General features: G+C 42.1%; 1 protein-coding gene across 1 annotated transcript in view; it reads left to right on the top strand.

Annotated features, from left to right (window-relative positions):
- The window catches only part of LOC101159719 (titin), a 171,804-nt gene that overhangs the window by 127,789 nt on the left and 25,618 nt on the right, over positions 1 to 18,397 (top strand). Inside the window, exons 185-186 of the mRNA XM_078939058.1 lie at positions 98 to 17,413; positions 17,489 to 17,785. Coding sequence (XP_078795184.1) covers positions 98 to 17,413; positions 17,489 to 17,785 — 17,613 coding nt within the window. The remainder of the gene's footprint in view (positions 1 to 97; positions 17,414 to 17,488; positions 17,786 to 18,397) is intronic.

Raw genomic sequence — 18,397 nt, forward strand, 5'->3', positions numbered from 1 at the left:
TATTAAGAAAATGATATAAAACATATTCATTTATTGTTTAAACCAAATTCACATGTATAGTTTTAGAGAAACTAAATACAAATTTTCTTTGTGACAGATGTGCCAGGATGTCCAATCAATCCAAGAGTTACTGACACAACTAAGACCACTGCTACTCTGAACTGGGGAAAACCTTTGGATAATGGTGGGCTTGAAGTCACAGGGTATGTGATTGAACACAAAAAAGATGGAACAGAAGAATGGGTCAAAGATACCCCTTCACATCCAATAAGGATCACAGAGTTTGTGGTACCAGATCTGGAAGCTGGTGGAAAGTATCTTTTCAGAATAAGTGCGGTAAATGCTAAGGGAGCAGGTGAACCTGCTGAAATTCAGGACCTGGTTGAGATTGTGGAACGTGCAGCTGAACCGGATTTAGAGCTTGATGTTGAACTAAGAAGGACTCTTGTTGTCAGAGCCGGCTGTTCCATAAGACTTTTTGTGCCAATCAAGGGTCGTCCTACACCTACAGTAACTTGGACTAAAGAAGGGGGCCCTGTTCCACGAGCAGTTATAGACAGCACAGAATCGTACACAATGCTTCTTGTTCCAGAAAGTATTAGAAACGATACAGGCAAATATGAGCTTACACTTGAAAACTCCGCTGGTAAGAAAAGTGCTGATATTCATGTGAGAGTTCTTGATACACCTGGACCTCCAATCAATCTGAAACCAGTTAAAATTGACAAAGAAAGTATATCACTTCAATGGGAGATGCCTCTTGTTGATGGTGGGGCCAAGATCACCAACTACATAATTGAGAAAAGGGAATCAACCCGCAAGGCCTTTGCTACCGTTATTACAAACTGCCCTACAACATCTGTCAGAATTGGCGATCTGGGAGAAGGCTGTGAGTACTACTTCAGAGTGTCTGCTGAAAATGAATACGGCATTGGCGAGGCAGTTGAAACCACAGATCCAATTCGTGCATCCCAGTCTCCATGTGCTCCAGAAAGCATAATTCCAACTGATATCACAAAGAACTCTGTTAGCTTGGCTTGGACCAAACCCAAGCATGATGGCGGAAGCAGGATAACAGGATACGTATTAGAGGCCCAAAAGAAGGGTACAGACCAATGGGCTCATGTAACAACAGTAAAGTCCATGGATTTCACTGTAAAGAATCTCAATGAGAATGAGGAGTACATTTTCCATGTTATGGCTGTAAACCAATCTGGCAGAAGTGTTCCACGTGAGAGTAAACCAATTGTTGTTAGAGATTCCACTTCCCTTCCTGAGTTTGACTTGCGCGGTGTGTGTAAAAAAACTGTTATTGCCAAAGCAGGTAGTGATATAAAGATTGAAATTCCAGTTTTTGGACGTCCTAGACCAACAATTTCTTGGCAAAAGAATGACACAGCACTGAAACTCACCCAGAGAATAAATGTTGAAACTACTGCTGCAACAGCTGTTCTTAATATATCTGAATGCACTAGGGATGACAGTGGTGTGTACACCATATTAGGAAAGAACATTGTTGGATCTGTGAAAGACAACATCATTGTAAAAATACATGATGTACCTGGACCTCCGAAAGGACCCGTTCAAATCGTGGAAATCTCTCGAACCTTTTGCATGTTCTCATGGGAAACTCCGGAGAATGACGGGGGTGTTCCGATAACTAACTATGTGGTTGAGATAAGAGAAACTACTTCTCAAACATGGACTGAGCTATCCTCCACAGTCATACGTACAATGTTTAAAGCCAGCCGCTTAACCACAGGATCGGAGTATCAATTTAGAGTAAAAGCCAAGAATAGGTACGGTGTTGGACCTCCCATTACTTCAGAGGCAGTCATGGCATCATATCCTTTCAAGGTACCCGGGCCACCAAGTACTCCTACTGTTGTAGCATTTACCAAAGATTCAATTACAATTGGCTGGAATGAACCTGTGTCTGATGGTGGAAATGAAGTAATGGGTTACCATGTTGAGAGGAAAGAAAGAAGCAGCATTGTGTGGCATAAGATCAGCAAGGGTCTTGTTAAAGGAAATATCTTCAAGTCCACAGGACTTGAGGATGGAGTTGCCTATGAGTTTCGTGTTATGGCTGAAAACATGGCTGGAATTGGTAAACCTAGCAAGGTCTCAGAGGCAATACTGGCTTTGGACCCCGTAGATCCCCCAGGTCAGCCTGTACCCATAATTGTAAACAAGAATGCAATCACAATTCAGTGGACAAAGCCTGAGTATGATGGTGGCTTCAAAATTACTGGGTACACAGTGGAAAAGAGAGAACTCCCTACTGGTCGCTGGACTAAAGCTAACTTCACCAACATCATTGAGACAACATTTACTGTTAGTGGACTGACTCAGGACACTTCCTATGAGTTTCGAGTTATAGCCAGAAATTCAGCAGGTTCAGTGAGCCTGCCTTCTGATCCCTCTGGCCCAATTGCCTGTAAAGATGACATTACTGAACCAAGAATTATGGTTGATGCCATCTTCAAGGATGTTATTCTGCTGAAAGCAGGGGAATCTTTCAAGCTGGATGCTGATATAGGTGGCCAACCAACCCCATCTATGTCTTGGACAAAAGATGGAAAGGAGGTAGAGAACACAATGAAACTGGAAGTCAGATATACTGAACTAACGACGACTCTCACCAACAAGGATTCTGTCAGGTCAGATAGTGGTGAATTTGTTTTGACTGCATCTAATGCTGGAGGATTTGCAAAGCACATTTTTAATGTCAAGGTCCTTGACAGACCTGGAGCACCACTTGGACCACTTACAGTTTCTGAAATAACTGCGGACAACTGTGTACTTACCTGGTCACCACCTGCAGATGATGGTGGGTCAAAAATTGAGGGTTATGTAATTGAAAAACGGGAATCAAGCAGATTGGTTTGGACCACTGTTGTTTCTGGCCTATTAGTAACACAATACAAAGTGACCAAACTTCTGAAAGGAAATGAATACATATTCAGGATTATGGCTACCAACAAATATGGACTCGGAGAGCCTCTTGAATCAGAACCCACTATTGCTGACAACCCATATAGGATTCCGGATCCCCCAGAGAATCCTGAGGTGACTGTTATTACTAAAGATTCCATGGTTGTAATGTGGCAAGAACCAAAGAGTGATGGAGGAACACCCATTACCAATTTCAATATTGAAAGAAAAGACAGAGTTGGCCTTCGCTGGGTCAAATGCAACAAGAGAAAGGTCAAAGATTTACAGTTTAAGACAACAGGCCTTGTTCCTGGCCATGAATATGAATTTAGAATAACAGCAGAAAATGCTGCTGGGGTGAGTGCACCAAGTGTCTCCAGTCCATTCTACAAGGCTACAGATGCACTGTATAAACCAGGGCCTCCTTGCAACCCCAGAGTCTTGGATACAACCAAATCCTCGATTACTGTTGCTTGGAACAAGCCTTCATATGATGGTGGCTCTGATATTAGTGGTTACATTGTGGAGACATGTATGCCATGTGAAAAAGAAGAGGAAGAAGAGTGGACAATTGTTACACCCAAGGATGGTCTCCTTGCAACTTCATTTACCATTATTGATCTAAAGGAGAACCAAGAATACAAAATTAACATATCTGCCATCAACAGTGAAGGACTTGGAGAGGCAGTATCTGTACCTGGAAATCCCAAAGCAGAGAACAGACTTCTTCCACCTGAGATAGATTTAGATATAGAGCTTCGTAAGGTGGTCTGTCTGCGAGCTTGCTGCTCACTTAGACTGTTTGTGCCAATTAGGGGAAGACCACCTCCTCAAGTTAAATGGACAAAAGATGATGGGGAGCACCTAGATAGAGCAACCATTGACAGCACACCATCATACACATTACTTGTAATTGAAAATGTTAATAGATTTGACAGTGGAAAATACAACCTTACTGTTGAAAACAGTTCTGGTTCCAAAACAGCTACAGTGCAAGTCAGAGTACTTGATACACCAAGTGCCCCACAAAATCTGAAAATTACTGCTGTCACAAATGAAGCTGTGACTTTAACTTGGGATCCACCAATGAATGATGGAGGAGTAAAAATTAAGAACTATATAGTTGAAAAGCGCGAGTCTACAAGAAAAGCATATGCCACAGTTAATGCTAACTGCCATAATACTACCTTCACAGTTGATCAGCTCCTGGAGGGGTGCAACTATTACTTCAGGGTATTGGCTGAAAACGAATATGGCATTGGTTTGCCAATTGAGTCTATTGAATCAGTTAAAGTGTCTGAAAAACCACAGCCTCCTGGAAAAATAACTCTTAAGGATGTTACCAAAAATAGTGTTACCCTCACATGGGAAAGGCCAGAACATGATGGTGGCAGCAGAGTGGGTTGTTATGTTGTTGAGATCCAACCTAAGGGTGTTGATAAGTGGACACAGGCATTAATTGTGAAGGAAACAGAAGCTACTATCAATGGACTAAATGCAGGAGAGGAGTATATGTTCCGTGTTGCAGCAAGAAATGAGAAGGGAACAAGTGACCCCCGCCAAATTGGTGTCCCTGTAATAGTAAAAGATCTTGTGATTGCACCTGTTGCTAAAATGTTGTTTAATACCTTTACTGTGCTTTGTGGAGAAGATTTGACAGTAGAAATTCCATTTTTTGCTCGTCCTAAAGCTGCAATCTCCTGGGTTAAAGATGGTCAGCCTCTGAAGAGAACTACCAGAGTTAATTTTGATGCAACTGAGGCTATGCTTAAACTCAACATTAAAGAAGCTACTAAAGATGATGTTGGACAATATCTTATTACTCTAAGCAACTCTGCAGGAGAGACTGCAGCAAATGTTGGAATTGTTGTTCTTGACAAACCTGGCCAGCCTGGTGGACCAGTTAAGGTTGATGAGGTAACTTCTGACAGTGTAACTATCTCCTGGAATCCACCAGAATATTCTGGTGGTTGTACAATCAAAAATTACATTGTGGAAAAGAGAGATACATCCACCACAAACTGGATGACTGTATCATCCAACCTAGCAAGAACAAAAATTAAGGCAGGCAGGCTTAAAACAGGCTCTGAGTATCAATTTAGAATCACAGCTGAAAATAGATACGGGAAAGGCCCATTTCTTCTTTCTGAATGCATTGTTGCTCAGTATCCATACAAGCTCCCAGGACCACCAGGAACACCTTCAGTTGTTACCTGTACCAAGGACACCATGGTTATTGCCTGGAATGAACCTGTGATTGATGGTGGGAGTACTATATTGGGTTACCATCTTGAGCGCAAAGAAAGAAACAGTATCTTATGGGTGAAACTAAACACATCTCTCATTACTGACCAAACATTGAAGACCACAAATCTTGAACCTGGAATGGAGTATGAATACAGAGTTTATGCTGAAAACATAGTTGGAATAGGCAAAGCAAGCAAGGTATCTGAGGGACGTGTCGCAAGAGATCCTTGTGATCCCCCAGGTACTCCAGAGGCAATAAAAATTACCAATGACTCTGTGACAATTATCTGGACCAAGCCTGAATATGATGGTGGTGCAAAGGTGACTGGCTACATTGTGGAAAAGAAAGAACTTCCTGAGGGACGCTGGCTTAAGGCTAACTTTACTAATGTAATTGAAACAGAATACGTTGCAACCGGTCTTGTTATGGACAATCAGTATGAATTCCGTGTCATTGCTAGAAATGCTGCCGGTGTTCTTAGTGCTCCCTCTGACACCACTGGTCCTATAACAGCTAGAGATGAAGTTGAACCTCCACGTATTAGTATTGATCCAGAGTACACCCAGACTCTTGTGGTTAATGCTGGTGAAAACTTTAAAATTCATGCAGATGTTCATGGCAAACCATTGCCCTCTATCCATTGGATGAAAGGGGAGCTGGAACTGGGTAATACTATAAACAGAGATATAAAGAATACACCTACTAAAGCCATTATATCTGTAAAAGAAGCTAAGCTTTCAGATGGAGGCCAATACACTCTGCTGCTAAAAAATCCAGGAGGAGAAAAGGTAGTACATGTTAATGTGGTTGTCTTAGATAAGCCTGGTGAACCACAAGGACCTGTTGTTGTCACAGGAATAAACAATGACCAATGCTGCCTTTCATGGAAACCACCACTAAACGATGGTGGTAGCACTGTTTCCCACTACATTGTAAAGAGAAGAGAAACAAGCAGGTTGGTCTGGACAGTTGTTGACCCGAAAGTGGAAACAACAGGTTTAAAGATCACTAAGCTCCTAGAGGGAGATGAGTATATCTTCCGAGTTTATGCTGTCAACCAGTTTGGAGTAGGTGCACCGCTAGAGTCTGCTCCTGTGTTGATCAAGGATCCATGTCTGCCACCCAGTTCACCCAAAAATGTAGAAGTTTCAGAAATTAAAAAAGATTCAATGGTTCTTAACTGGGAAACTCCTTCTGAAACTGGAGGCAGTCCTATTATTGGATACATAATTGAAAAACACGATAAAGAGGGTGTGAGATGGACACGGTGCAATAAGCAAACAGTCATAGGTTTGACTTTCAAAGTCACTGGACTCTTGGAGAGCCATATTTATGAGTTTAGAGTTGCAGCTGAAAATGCTGTTGGCATTGGTGAGCCAAGTTCCCCAACTGTTTTCCATAAAGCAGTTGATCCTATATTCAGGCCTGGCCCGCCACTTAACCCAAAAGTCTCAGACACAACAAAATCTTCAGTGGTCCTAACGTGGTCAAAGCCTGTATGTGATGGAGGCTGTGAGATACAGGGATATATTGTTGAGTGTTGTACTACAACAGTATCAACTGAACCCCCGGAAACCACAGACAAAGTTGCTACAGAAGTACCAGCTGAGGAATGGAAAATTTGTACACCACCAACGGGTGTAAAGAAAACAAAATTTGAAGTTGTAAATCTGAAGGAAAATCAGGCATACAAGTTTAGAGTGTGTGCTATAAACAAAGTAGGAGTTGGTGAGCATGCTGACATTACTGGAGCTATTATAGTGCAAGAGAGGGCAGAAGAGCCAGACCTTGATATTGACCCAGATCTGCGAAAGATAGTGACCTGTAAAGCTGGCACCTCCCTTAGGCTGTTTGTTCCAATAAAAGGACGGCCCACCCCTACCATCCAGTGGGACAAAGATGAAGCCCCGCTTAAAGACTCTGCTCAAGTTGAGACAACAAGCAGTTACACATCTTTGGTAATTGACAAGACAAGCAGAAATGACAGTGGAAAATACACAATCTCTGCTGAAAATTCCAGCGGACTAAAATCTGCATTTGTTGTTGTACGTGTCCTTGACACACCCAGTGCTCCTGTTAATCTTAAAGTGAAAGAAATTACCAACCAGTCAGTAACACTGGAATGGGAACCCCCTTTGCTGGATGGTGGGTCCAAGATCAAGAACTATATTATTGAAAAGAGAGAAAGTACAAGAAAAACATTTGCTGCTGTTGCAACAAATTGTCATTCTCTTTCATGGAAAATTGAGCCTCTTCAAGAGGGTTGTAGTTACTACTTCAGAGTCCTTGCTGAAAATGCTTATGGTGTTGGTTTGCCTTCAGCGACAATAGACCCTCTCAAAGTTTCAGAGGTGCCTCAGTCTCCAAAGAGTTTAATTGTTACAGATCAGACCAAAACTAGCATCTCGTTGGCTTGGGAAAAGCCAGAATATGATGGTGGAAGCAGAGTGGTGCAGTATTTTCTTGAAGTACAGCAGAAAGGTCAGGAAAAATGGTGTCCAGTAAATACATTTAAGACAATGGAAACTACTGTCTCAAATCTAAACCCAGGAGATGAGTATCTATTCAGAGTTACAGCAATTAATGATAAGGGAAAGAGTGACCCTAAAGCTCTTACTGGTCCGGTGATGACCAAGGATTTAGTCTTTGAACCTGATATCCGTCCAGCATTTAGCAGCTACAGCGTTCATGTGAGAAAAAATATAAGTGTAGACATTCCCATCTTTGGACGCCCCAAACCAACGGTCACATGGACTAAAGATGGGGCTCCTTTAAAGTTTACCACTAGGGTTAACATTCTCAGTACACCATCAAATACAACACTAAACATTAAGGAGGCAGCAATTGATGATGGTGGAATGTACTGTATCAGTGCAACTAACGCAGTTGGAAAAAAGGAAACAACTATTGAAATCATAATACTAGACAAGCCTGGTCCACCATCAGGCCCTGTAAGATTTGAGGAAATTACAACTCAAAGTGTTACTATGTCATGGGACCCTCCAAAATACAATGGCGGGTGTCAAATCTCAAACTACATTGTTCAAAAAAGAAATACTACCACTACAACTTGGGAAAATGTAAGCATTAATTGGGCTAGAACCACCATCAAAGTGACAAAGCTGACAACTGGAACTGAGTACCAGTTTAGGATCATTGCCCAGAATCGCTATGGCAAGAGTCAAGGTTTGGATTCATCAAGCGTAGTTGCTCAGTACCCGTACAAAGAGCCAGGTCCACCAGGCACTCCCTTTATCTCATCTCTTTCCAGAGACCACCAAGTTGTTGAGTGGCATGAACCTGTCTCAGATGGAGGCAGTCCTGTTCTTGGCTACCATCTTGAGAGGAAAGAGAGAAATAGTATTCTCTGGGTGAAAATTAACAAGACACTTATTCATGATCCCTGTTTTAAGAGTTATCCCCTGGAGGAAGGTACAGAGTATGAATATAGGGTTTATGCTGAAAATATTGTTGGTGTTGGGAGAAGCAGTAAGGTCTCTGAAGGTTGTGTTGCCCGTGACCCCTGTGATCCTCCTGGTACACCGGAAGCCATCCATGTGTCCAAAGATACCATTGTAATTCAGTGGACTAAACCCGAATATGACGGTGGCAGCAATATTACTGGCTATATTATAGAAAAGCGAGACCTGCCAGAAGGGAGATGGGTAAGGGCAAATTTTACTAATGTAACTGAGACCCAGTTTACCGTCACCGGTCTTACTGAATGTGCACAGTATGACTTCAGAGTCATTGCTAAAAATGCTGTTGGTACAGTGAGCAAACCATCATACAATAGTGGTCCAATTATAGCAAGTGATGAAGTTGAAGCACCTAAAGCTTCTATTGACCCTGGATTTACCAAAACTATTACCATCAATGCAGGTCAGACATTCAAGATAGATGCAGATGTTCGTGGCAAGCCATTGCCAACAATGCAGTGGTTTAAGGAAGAAAAGATGGTAGAGAACACTCTCAGAATAGAAATGAGAAACACTGAAAATCATGCAATGATAGTCATTAAAGACTCTGTCAGAGATGATGGTGGAAATTATACTCTGCTGCTGACAAATGAAGCTGGAACGGAAAAAGTTATTTTCAAGGTTTTGGTTCTGGACAGGCCCAGTCAATGTGAAGGACCCATCCACATCACTGGAGTAGCTGAAGACAGATGCACACTATCATGGCGTGTCCCTCTACATGATGGAGGTAATCCTATTACACATTATGTCATCGAGAGACGAGAGACCAGTCGTCTAGCTTGGACTGTTGTTTCAAATAGTTGTAGCACCACGTGCCACAAAGTTAACAAGTTATTAGAAGGCAATGAGTATATGTTCCGTGTAATGGCAGTTAACAGCTATGGTATCAGTGAACCACTGGAGTCTAGTCCAGTTACTATGAGGACCCCTTTTGTTCCACCTGGTTCACCTCATATTGAAAACATATGCGATATTTCCCATGATGGCATGACCATTACCTGGTCAGCTCCTGGTAGTGATGGAGGCACTGAAATTACTAGCTACATCATTGAAAAGAAGGACAGAGCTGGAATTAAGTGGACTAGATGCAACAGACAGAAAGTTACTGATCTCTCTTTTAGAGTTACAGGCCTCTCTACAGATCATGAGTATGAGTTCAGAGTTGCTGCTGAAAACATAGTTGGAGTAGGAGAACCAAGTCTTCCCAGTTCATATTACAAGGCTTGTGATCCCAAGTTCAAACCTAGTGCCCCAACATATGTGAATGTTATTGACTCAACAAAAACGTCTATTACAGTTTCATGGGGTAAGCCTCTTTCTGATGGTGGCAGTGAGATTCAAGGATACATTGTGGAAGTATGTAAAGCTGAAGAAGAGCAGTGGACCATGGTTACTCCTCCTACTGGTCTACGTGTCAACAAATATGAAATTACGAAGCTTACTGAGGGTCAGGAGTACAAGATCCAAGTGTGTGCTTTGAACAAACTTGGAGTTGGTGAGCCACTTAGTCTTTCTGGAACAATCAAACCAGAGGAAAAGTTTGAGCCCCCACAAATTCATCTTCATTCTGAGTTGAGAAAAGGCATAACAGTGAAAGCTGGTGGATCTGTTAGAATCCATATTCCTTTCAAAGGCAGGCCAGCACCAGAGATCATGTGGATGAAGGATGAGGGAAACCTGACTGAAAAGGCTGTAATTGAAAAAGCTGTCAACTTTACACAACTGTCCATAGATTCATGTGACCGTAATGACTCTGGGAAGTATACTCTGAGTTTGACCAATAGCAGTGGCTGTGTGTCTGAGTTTGTGTCAGTTAAAGTTTTGGATACACCTGGGCCCCCACAGAACCTTGTGGTTAAAAGTATCAAAAAGGATTCTGTTACTCTTGAATGGGATGTCCCACTAAATGACGGGGGTTCCAAAATCAGAAACTATGTCATTGACAAACGTGAATCAACCAGGAAGGCATATGCAAATGTGTCCACAAAATGCCTCAAGACTACATTCAAAGTTGAGAATCTAATTGAAGGTGCTCTGTATTACTTCAGAGTTATGGCTGAGAATGAATACGGGATTGGCCAAGCTGTTGAGACAAAAACTGCCTCCAAGGCTTCTGAGGTACCTCTGCCAGTGGGAAAGGTGTTTCTCACTGATGTTACTAAGACTAGTGCCACACTGGCCTGGGAGAAACCTGAGCATGATGGGGGGAGTAGAATTGGTGGGTATCTGATAGAAATGCTACCAAAGGGCACAGACAAATGGGGAGTTGCTACAAATACAAAGACTTGTGATGGAACTGTGACAGGCCTTACTGCTGGTGCAGAATACCAATTCCGTATTATTGCTTACAATGAGAAGGGAAAGAGTGAGCCAAGGGTACTTGCTGCCCCTGTGATTGCAAGTGATATGACCATGGAGCCAAACATTAATATGCAATTCAACACGTACACTGTGTTAGCTGGAAAAGATTTGAAGTTAGAGTTCCCTGTTCTTGGCAGACCCAAACCTAAAGTCAATTGGATGAAGAATGGTCAACCATTCAAGGTTACTTCCAGAGTTAACATACTAAACACTGCATCAACAACTGGAATTCAGATTACAGAGGCATGCAAAGACGACTTTGGCAAATACTCTATTACTGCAAACAATGCTGTTGGCACTGTCACAGAAGATTTGACTGTTGTAATCCTTGACAAGCCTGGTCCTCCTAAGGGTCCAGTCAATGTTATTGAGGTCAGCAACACCTTTGTCCATTTGTCCTGGGAGCCCCCAGAGTACACTGGTGGGTGTCAAGTAAAGAACTACATTGTGGAAAAGAGAGATGCTACAACTACAGTTTGGCAACCAGTTAATACACATTTGGCAAGAACAGCTTTGAAAATTACCAAGCTAAAAACCAGTGCAGAATACCAGTTCCGAATCATAGCAGAAAACAGATATGGTAAAAGTGTGCCTCTAGAATCTAAGGCTATTGTTGTGCAGTATCCATACAAACCGCCAGGACCTCCAGGAACACCATTTGTCAAATATGCAACTAAGGAAATGATGATTGTTGAATGGAATGAGCCAGTCATTGATGGGGGTAGTGCAGTTATTGGTTACCATCTAGAAAGCAAGGAAAGAAACAGCATTCTGTGGAACAAACTGAACAAGACCCTCATCAGTGATACTCAGTTCAAGATCTGCAATCTCGAGGAGAATATTGGATATGAATTTAGGGTATATGCAGAAAATATCGTTGGTATTGGTCGATGCAGTAAAGTCTCTGAGTCCTATGTTGCCCGTGATCCATGTGATCCTCCTGGTGCTCCTGAAGCTGTGTCCATTTCAAAAAATCAAATCAAGATTCAATGGACCAAGCCACAGTATGATGGTGGCAGCAAAGTAAATGGATATATTGTAGAAAGAAAGGATCTCTCCTCCCCTGATGGACGCTGGGTGAGAGCTAACTTTACCAATGTAGTTGAAACTGAGTACATTGTCACTGGTCTGACAGAGAAGGAGCAATATGAATTCAGAGTTATTGCAAGAAATGCAGCTGGAGTTTTCAGTGAGCCATCAGACAGCTCTGGACCCATCACAGCAACTGATGAAATTGAAGCACCAAGAGCTTCAATGGATCCCAAATACAAGGATGTTATTGTTGTAAATGCTGGAGAAAGTTTGCTTCTTTATGCAGACATTTATGGAAAACCACTTCCTGATGTCTTCTGGCTGAAAGAGGGAAAAGACATTGAGAAAACCTTGCGCATTGAAGTGAAAACTACGCAAAAAAAGACAACCATGACAATTAAGGATGTCACCAAACTTGATTGCGGTAATTATGAACTTGTGCTCAAAAATCTTGGGGGCACTAAAGCCTTCCCTATTGCTGTTAAAGTCCTTGATAAGCCAGGGCCACCTACTGGACCTATGAAAGTGACTGGAGTCATGGCTGACAGATGCATCCTATCATGGTCTGAGCCAACTCTAGATGGTGGTGCCAGTGTCTCTCACTATGTTTTGGAAAAAAGAGAGACAAGCAGGTTGTCCTGGACAATTGCCGCTCCTGTCGTTAAGGAGCTATACCACAAGGTTACAAATTTGCTTCCATTAAATGAATACCTTTTCAGAGTAAGGGCAGTCAACAAATATGGTGTTGGTGATTGCCTCGAAAGTGAGCCTGTTATTGCACGCAATCCTTACAAGCCACCAAGTTGTCCTGGCACCCCAGAAGCAAATGAAATCACGAAAGACTCTATGGTTGTGTCGTGGACTGCTCCAGAACACACAGGTGGAGCTGAAATTCAAGGTTACCACCTTGAAAAACGCAGCAAAGACAGTGTTAGATGGACTAAATGTAACAGGCAAAAGTTAACAGACACTCATTTTAAAGTCACTGGACTGACAACGGATCATTTCTATGAGTTCCGTGTTGCTGCTGAGAATGAGGCCGGAGTAGGAGATCTCAGTGAACTGTCTCTATTTTATAGAGCATGTGATGCTACAACCCCACCTGGACCTCCCCACCACCCTAAAGTGACTGACTATACAAAATGCTCTGTATCTCTGTCTTGGAACAAACCCGACTCTGATGGTGGAGCATTTATAAAGGGATACATAGTTGAAATGAGGGAGTATACTCCTGTGCCTGAGTTAAAAGATGGAGAAGATGTAACAACAGCAATCAAAGCACCTGCTGAAAAAGAATGGACCATGTGCACTCCACCCACTGGTATTCAAACTACCAAATTAACTGTCACCGACCTTAAAGAGGGTGGAGAATACCAGTTCCGTATCTGTGCTGTCAATTCAGAGGGAGTAGGGGAAGCTGCTAATGTCCAGGGAACAGTTATTACTTCCGACAAAACGGAAGCACCAGAAATCGAGTTGGATGCTGATCTTAGAAAGGTTGTATCTGTCCGTGCTGGTGGAACTCTGCGTCTTTTTGTCACCATTAGAGGCAGACCTGAACCTGTTGTGAAGTGGGAAAAGATCGACGATAACCTCACAGAACGTGCTGCTGTTGACACCACTAGTTCATATACCATGTTAGTCATTGACAATGTTAACCGCTTTGACAGTGGCAAGTACTCACTAACACTTACAAACAGTAGTGGTACAAAAACTGCAGTCATTGTTGTAAGAATTTTGGACTCACCAGCTGCACCACAACATTTTACTGTAAAAGAGATCAAAAAAGATTCAGTGATTCTTACCTGGGATACACCTCTCAATGATGGAGGGGCTAAAATCACAAACTACATTGTTGAAAAGAGAGAATCTGTCAGGAAGGCTTACACTACTGTCACTAACAACTGTACAGCCAATACACTTAAGATTGAAGAGCTTCCTGAGGGAGGAATTTTCTACTTCAGGGTCAGTGCTGTCAATGCCTATGGGCAAGGCCAGATGGTTGAAAGTAAAGAAATTAAAGTGTCTGAGGTGCCTCTTCCACCAAACAAAATTATTGTTGTTGATGTGACAAAGACAAGTGTTTCACTGGGTTGGGAAAAACCAGCACATGATGGTGGAAGCAAAGTATTGTGTTATAATGTGGAATTTAAGCCAAAAAGTGGGGATAAATGGGGTACAGCATGCACAGTTAAGGTACTAGAAGCTACAATTCCCAACTTGACCCCTAATGAAGCTTATTTATTTAGAGTTATTGCAATTAATGAAAAGGGAAAAAGTGAACCAAGAGATCTCGGCCTCCCTGTTGTTGCAAAAGACATTGGAATTGAACCCTCAATAAATTTGCATTTTAATACATTTAGTGTAAAGGCTGGAGAAGACCTCACTGTTGAAGTCCCTGTGAGAGGCAGACCTAAACCTGCAGTATCTTGGAAAAAGGATAACCTTCCTTTGAAGCAAACATCATCAGTCACCATCTTAAATACTGCAACTTCATCAAAAGTTATCATTAAGGAGGCTAGAAAGGAACATGTTGGCAAGTATGAAATTACTTTGGCCAATACAGCAGGAACTGCCACTGCCGATATTGGGATTATTGTTCTTGATAAACCAGGGCCACCTAAAGGAATAAAAGTGGATGCAGTGACGTCAGACAGCATTACATTGTCCTGGTCTCCTCCTGAATATGATGGTGGATGTTCAATAAGCAATTATATTGTGGAGAAAAGAGATAATAATTCCCAAGAATGGCAAATAGCAGCAAGTAATGTTGCCAGGACATCATTCAAAGCAGGACGCCTGACACATGGAGCAGAATACCAATTCCGCATCTACGCAGTCAATCGTTATGGGAAGAGCACCTATCTAGACTCACCAGGAATCACTGCTCAGTATAACTTTAAACAACCTGGACCTCCATCTACACCTATAGTTAAACTAGCCACTAAATCCTACATGCTGGTGACTTGGAATGAACCAGTGATTGATGGTGGCAGTTCCATTTTAGGCTACCATCTAGAAAGGAAAGAACGTTCTAGCATAATTTGGTCAAAGTTGAACAGGGGACTCATCAAAAATACAGAATACAAAGTCACAGGTATTGAAGAAGGATTGATGTATGAATACCGTGTCTATGCTGAAAATATTGCAGGTATTGGTAAATGCAGCAAGGTTTGTGAAGCTGTAGCAGCCAGAGATCCCTGTGATCCCCCTGGAACACCTATAGTCACAGCTGTTACAAGAACATCTGTTTCCTTGTCTTGGAATAAACCAGAATATGATGGTGGAGCTAAGGTTTCTGGCTACATTATTGAAAGTAGAGACATTCCAGAAGGACGATGGACAAGGTGTAACTTCACAAATGTGCCTGAAACTCACTATGATGTGACAGGCCTTATAGAAAACAACCAGTATGACTTCCGTGTTATTGCAAAGAATGCAGCTGGACTGTTCAGTATACCTTCAGATGGCACAGGCCCTATCACTGTCAGGGATGATGTGGATCCACCACGCATCATGATGGATGTAAAGTACAAGGAAACCTTGCTTGTAAAAGCAGGAGAGACTCTGAAGATTAACGCAGACCTTGCTGGATATCCTGCCCCTGTTGTTTACTGGACAAAGGATGACAAAGAGATTGAGCTGAGAGCTAGGATAAAGATTGTTTTAACAGACGCAAGTACATCTTTAATAATAAAAGATAGTGTCAGAGGGGATTCTGGACAGTATGCCCTGACTTTGCGCAATATTGCTGGAAAAGTTACTGTGCCAATAAACTGTGTTATTCTGGATAAGCCCGGACCATCAGCAGGACCTCTGCAGGTCACTGACCTCACAGCAGAAGACTGCACTCTCTCATGGGGTCCTCCACAGGAAACAGGAGGTGCAGACATTACACATTACATTGTGGAGAAGCGTGAAACCAGCCGCTTGGCATGGACACTGGTTAAGGGAGATATAACAAAAACCTACCTTAAAGTCAAAGGCTTGCTTAAAGGGAATGAATATATCTTTAAGGTTCTGGCTGTAAACAAACATGGAATTGGTGAAGCACTGGAAAGTGAATCTATAAAAGTTACAGACCCATATACTCTGGCCACTGCTCCATCTAGTGTTGATGTCACTTCTATCACTGGAGATTCAATGACTGTCACATGGTGCAAACCAGCCACTGACGGAGGCAGCCCTATAAGAGGATACGTGGTTGAAAGACGTGAAAAAACTGGCATGCGCTGGGTAAGAGTTAACAGAGAGCTAGTTGCTGAGTGCAGCCTCTTAGTGACTAAACTTCGTAAGGGTTGTGAATATGACTTCAGAGTCTCTGCAGAAAATGCAGCTGGTCTTAGTCCTCCAAGTGAACCATCTGCAACATTTAGGGCACTAGATCCTTTGGTGGTACCTTCTCGCCCAACCAAACCAAAGATAGTAAATTCCACCAAGGACAGTGTTTCTATTGTCTGGAAACCACCAATAAGTGATGGTGGGGCTCCCATCTTGGGATATAGTGTAGAATTCCGTGAGTACTTGAGAAAACCAGAGCCTGAAGTTGAAGAAGAAGAAGAAGAAGAGGATGAATATGAGGAGGAGGAGGAAGAGGTCACAGAATCACCTGAAGAACTGGCAAGATGGGTTGAAGCTATTCCCCTTACCAAAAGTTTAGAATTTACAATCGCTGGATTAAAAACTGGTGAAGAATATGAATTCTGTGTGAAGGCAATAAACAAAGTTGGCTGCAGTGTGCGGAGCTCCTGTTCAGAACCATTCAAAGCAGAAGAAACAACTGCTGAACCATCATTTGATGTGGACCTTGAGATCCGTAAGATACTTATTGTAAAGCATGGTACTGCATTTACTCTGAGTGTTCCTATCAAGGGGAAACCTGTTCCATCTGTTCAATGGACCAAAGAGGGTGTTGATCTTAAAGTCAGAGGAACTATTGAATCAACAGGCTCCAGCACGTCATTGACTGTTGACAACTCAAATAGAAATGACTCTGGAGAATATTTTGTCACAATTGAGTCACCATTGGGAAAAGCGACATTACCCATGGTGGTAAAAGTTCTGGACACCCCTGGACCACCAATCAATGTTAAAGTTTCAGCAGTAACAAGGGATTCAGCGACTCTAACATGGGATCCTCCAGAGAATGATGGTGGTGATCCAGTAAAAGCCTACCATGTTGAGAAGCGTGAGGCCAGTAAGAAGGCTTGGGTTTCAGTGACCAGCAACTGTCATGCTCTGACCTACAAAATAGAAGACTTGCAAGAAGGAGCCATCTATTACTTTAGGGTTTTTGCAGAGAATGAATATGGAGAGGGAGTGCCTCAGGAAGCAAAAGCTGGAACAAAGATTACAGGTAATATTTTAACTGACTAGTCGAAATGTATACTTTTTTAGCACAAGATAAACAACATTTCTCTTTGTGTTACAGAGGTACCAACTCCACCTTCAAAACTTGGAGTGGCAAATGTTACCAAAGACTGTGTTACAATTGCTTGGACAAGACCAGAATATGATGGGGGTAGCAAGGTCACTGGATATGTGATTGATGCCCTAGAGAAAGGACAGACCAAGTGGGTAAAATGTGCCACAGTAAAGACCATGTCCCACACTATCAAGAGTTTAAGGGAGGGAGCTGAGTACTTCTTTAGGGTCTGTGCTGAGAATCATGCTGGACTGAGTGAACCAAAGGAAATGATTGTTCCTGTAATTGTCAAGGAAATACAAGGTATTGTTTTAACATTACTGTTGAATTTTTATTTTTTTAAGTGTAAAAAGTTGTCAATTATCATTATACAGTGGGGCAAACAGTATTTGGCTGACACAAACTCTGCAAGTTGTCCCACATGAAAAGATGAGGTCTCTGATCTTCACCATAGGTACACTTCAGATGTGAGAAAGAATGTAGGAAAAGAATCCGGGATATCACATTGTATAATTTCGGAAGAATTTATTTTTATAATAGAGGAGGAAATAAGTTTAAGAACCTTGGTTGGAAATACTAAAGTCAAATATTTCCTGTAGGTCTTCATGAGGTTTTCACACAAGTGTGGCTGCTATTTTTCTTTAAAACCTCCATCCATGCAGATTTTCTCAAGAGCTGAGAAATTTTGGGGCTTAACAACACTGCCTTTTAATTCCCTCCACAGATTTTCTATCAGATTAAAACCTAGGTAGAGACTGGCCAGGTCACTCAAGGTTCTTGAAATGCTTATTGAACAACACTGAGATCATTGTCATGCCTGTAAAACAAGCATTGAGTGGAGTATAAGAAGAGCTTCTTAAGCAAGTTGTCAAAGGGCTGTGAGGTCTAGAAGTCATGCTTGCTCGTAGAAGCTAA

Source organism: Oryzias latipes, chromosome 21, assembly GCF_053564925.1.
Source record: "Oryzias latipes strain Hd-rR chromosome 21, Olatipes_Hd-rR_3.1".
Taxonomy (NCBI): Eukaryota; Metazoa; Chordata; class Actinopteri; order Beloniformes; family Adrianichthyidae; genus Oryzias; species Oryzias latipes.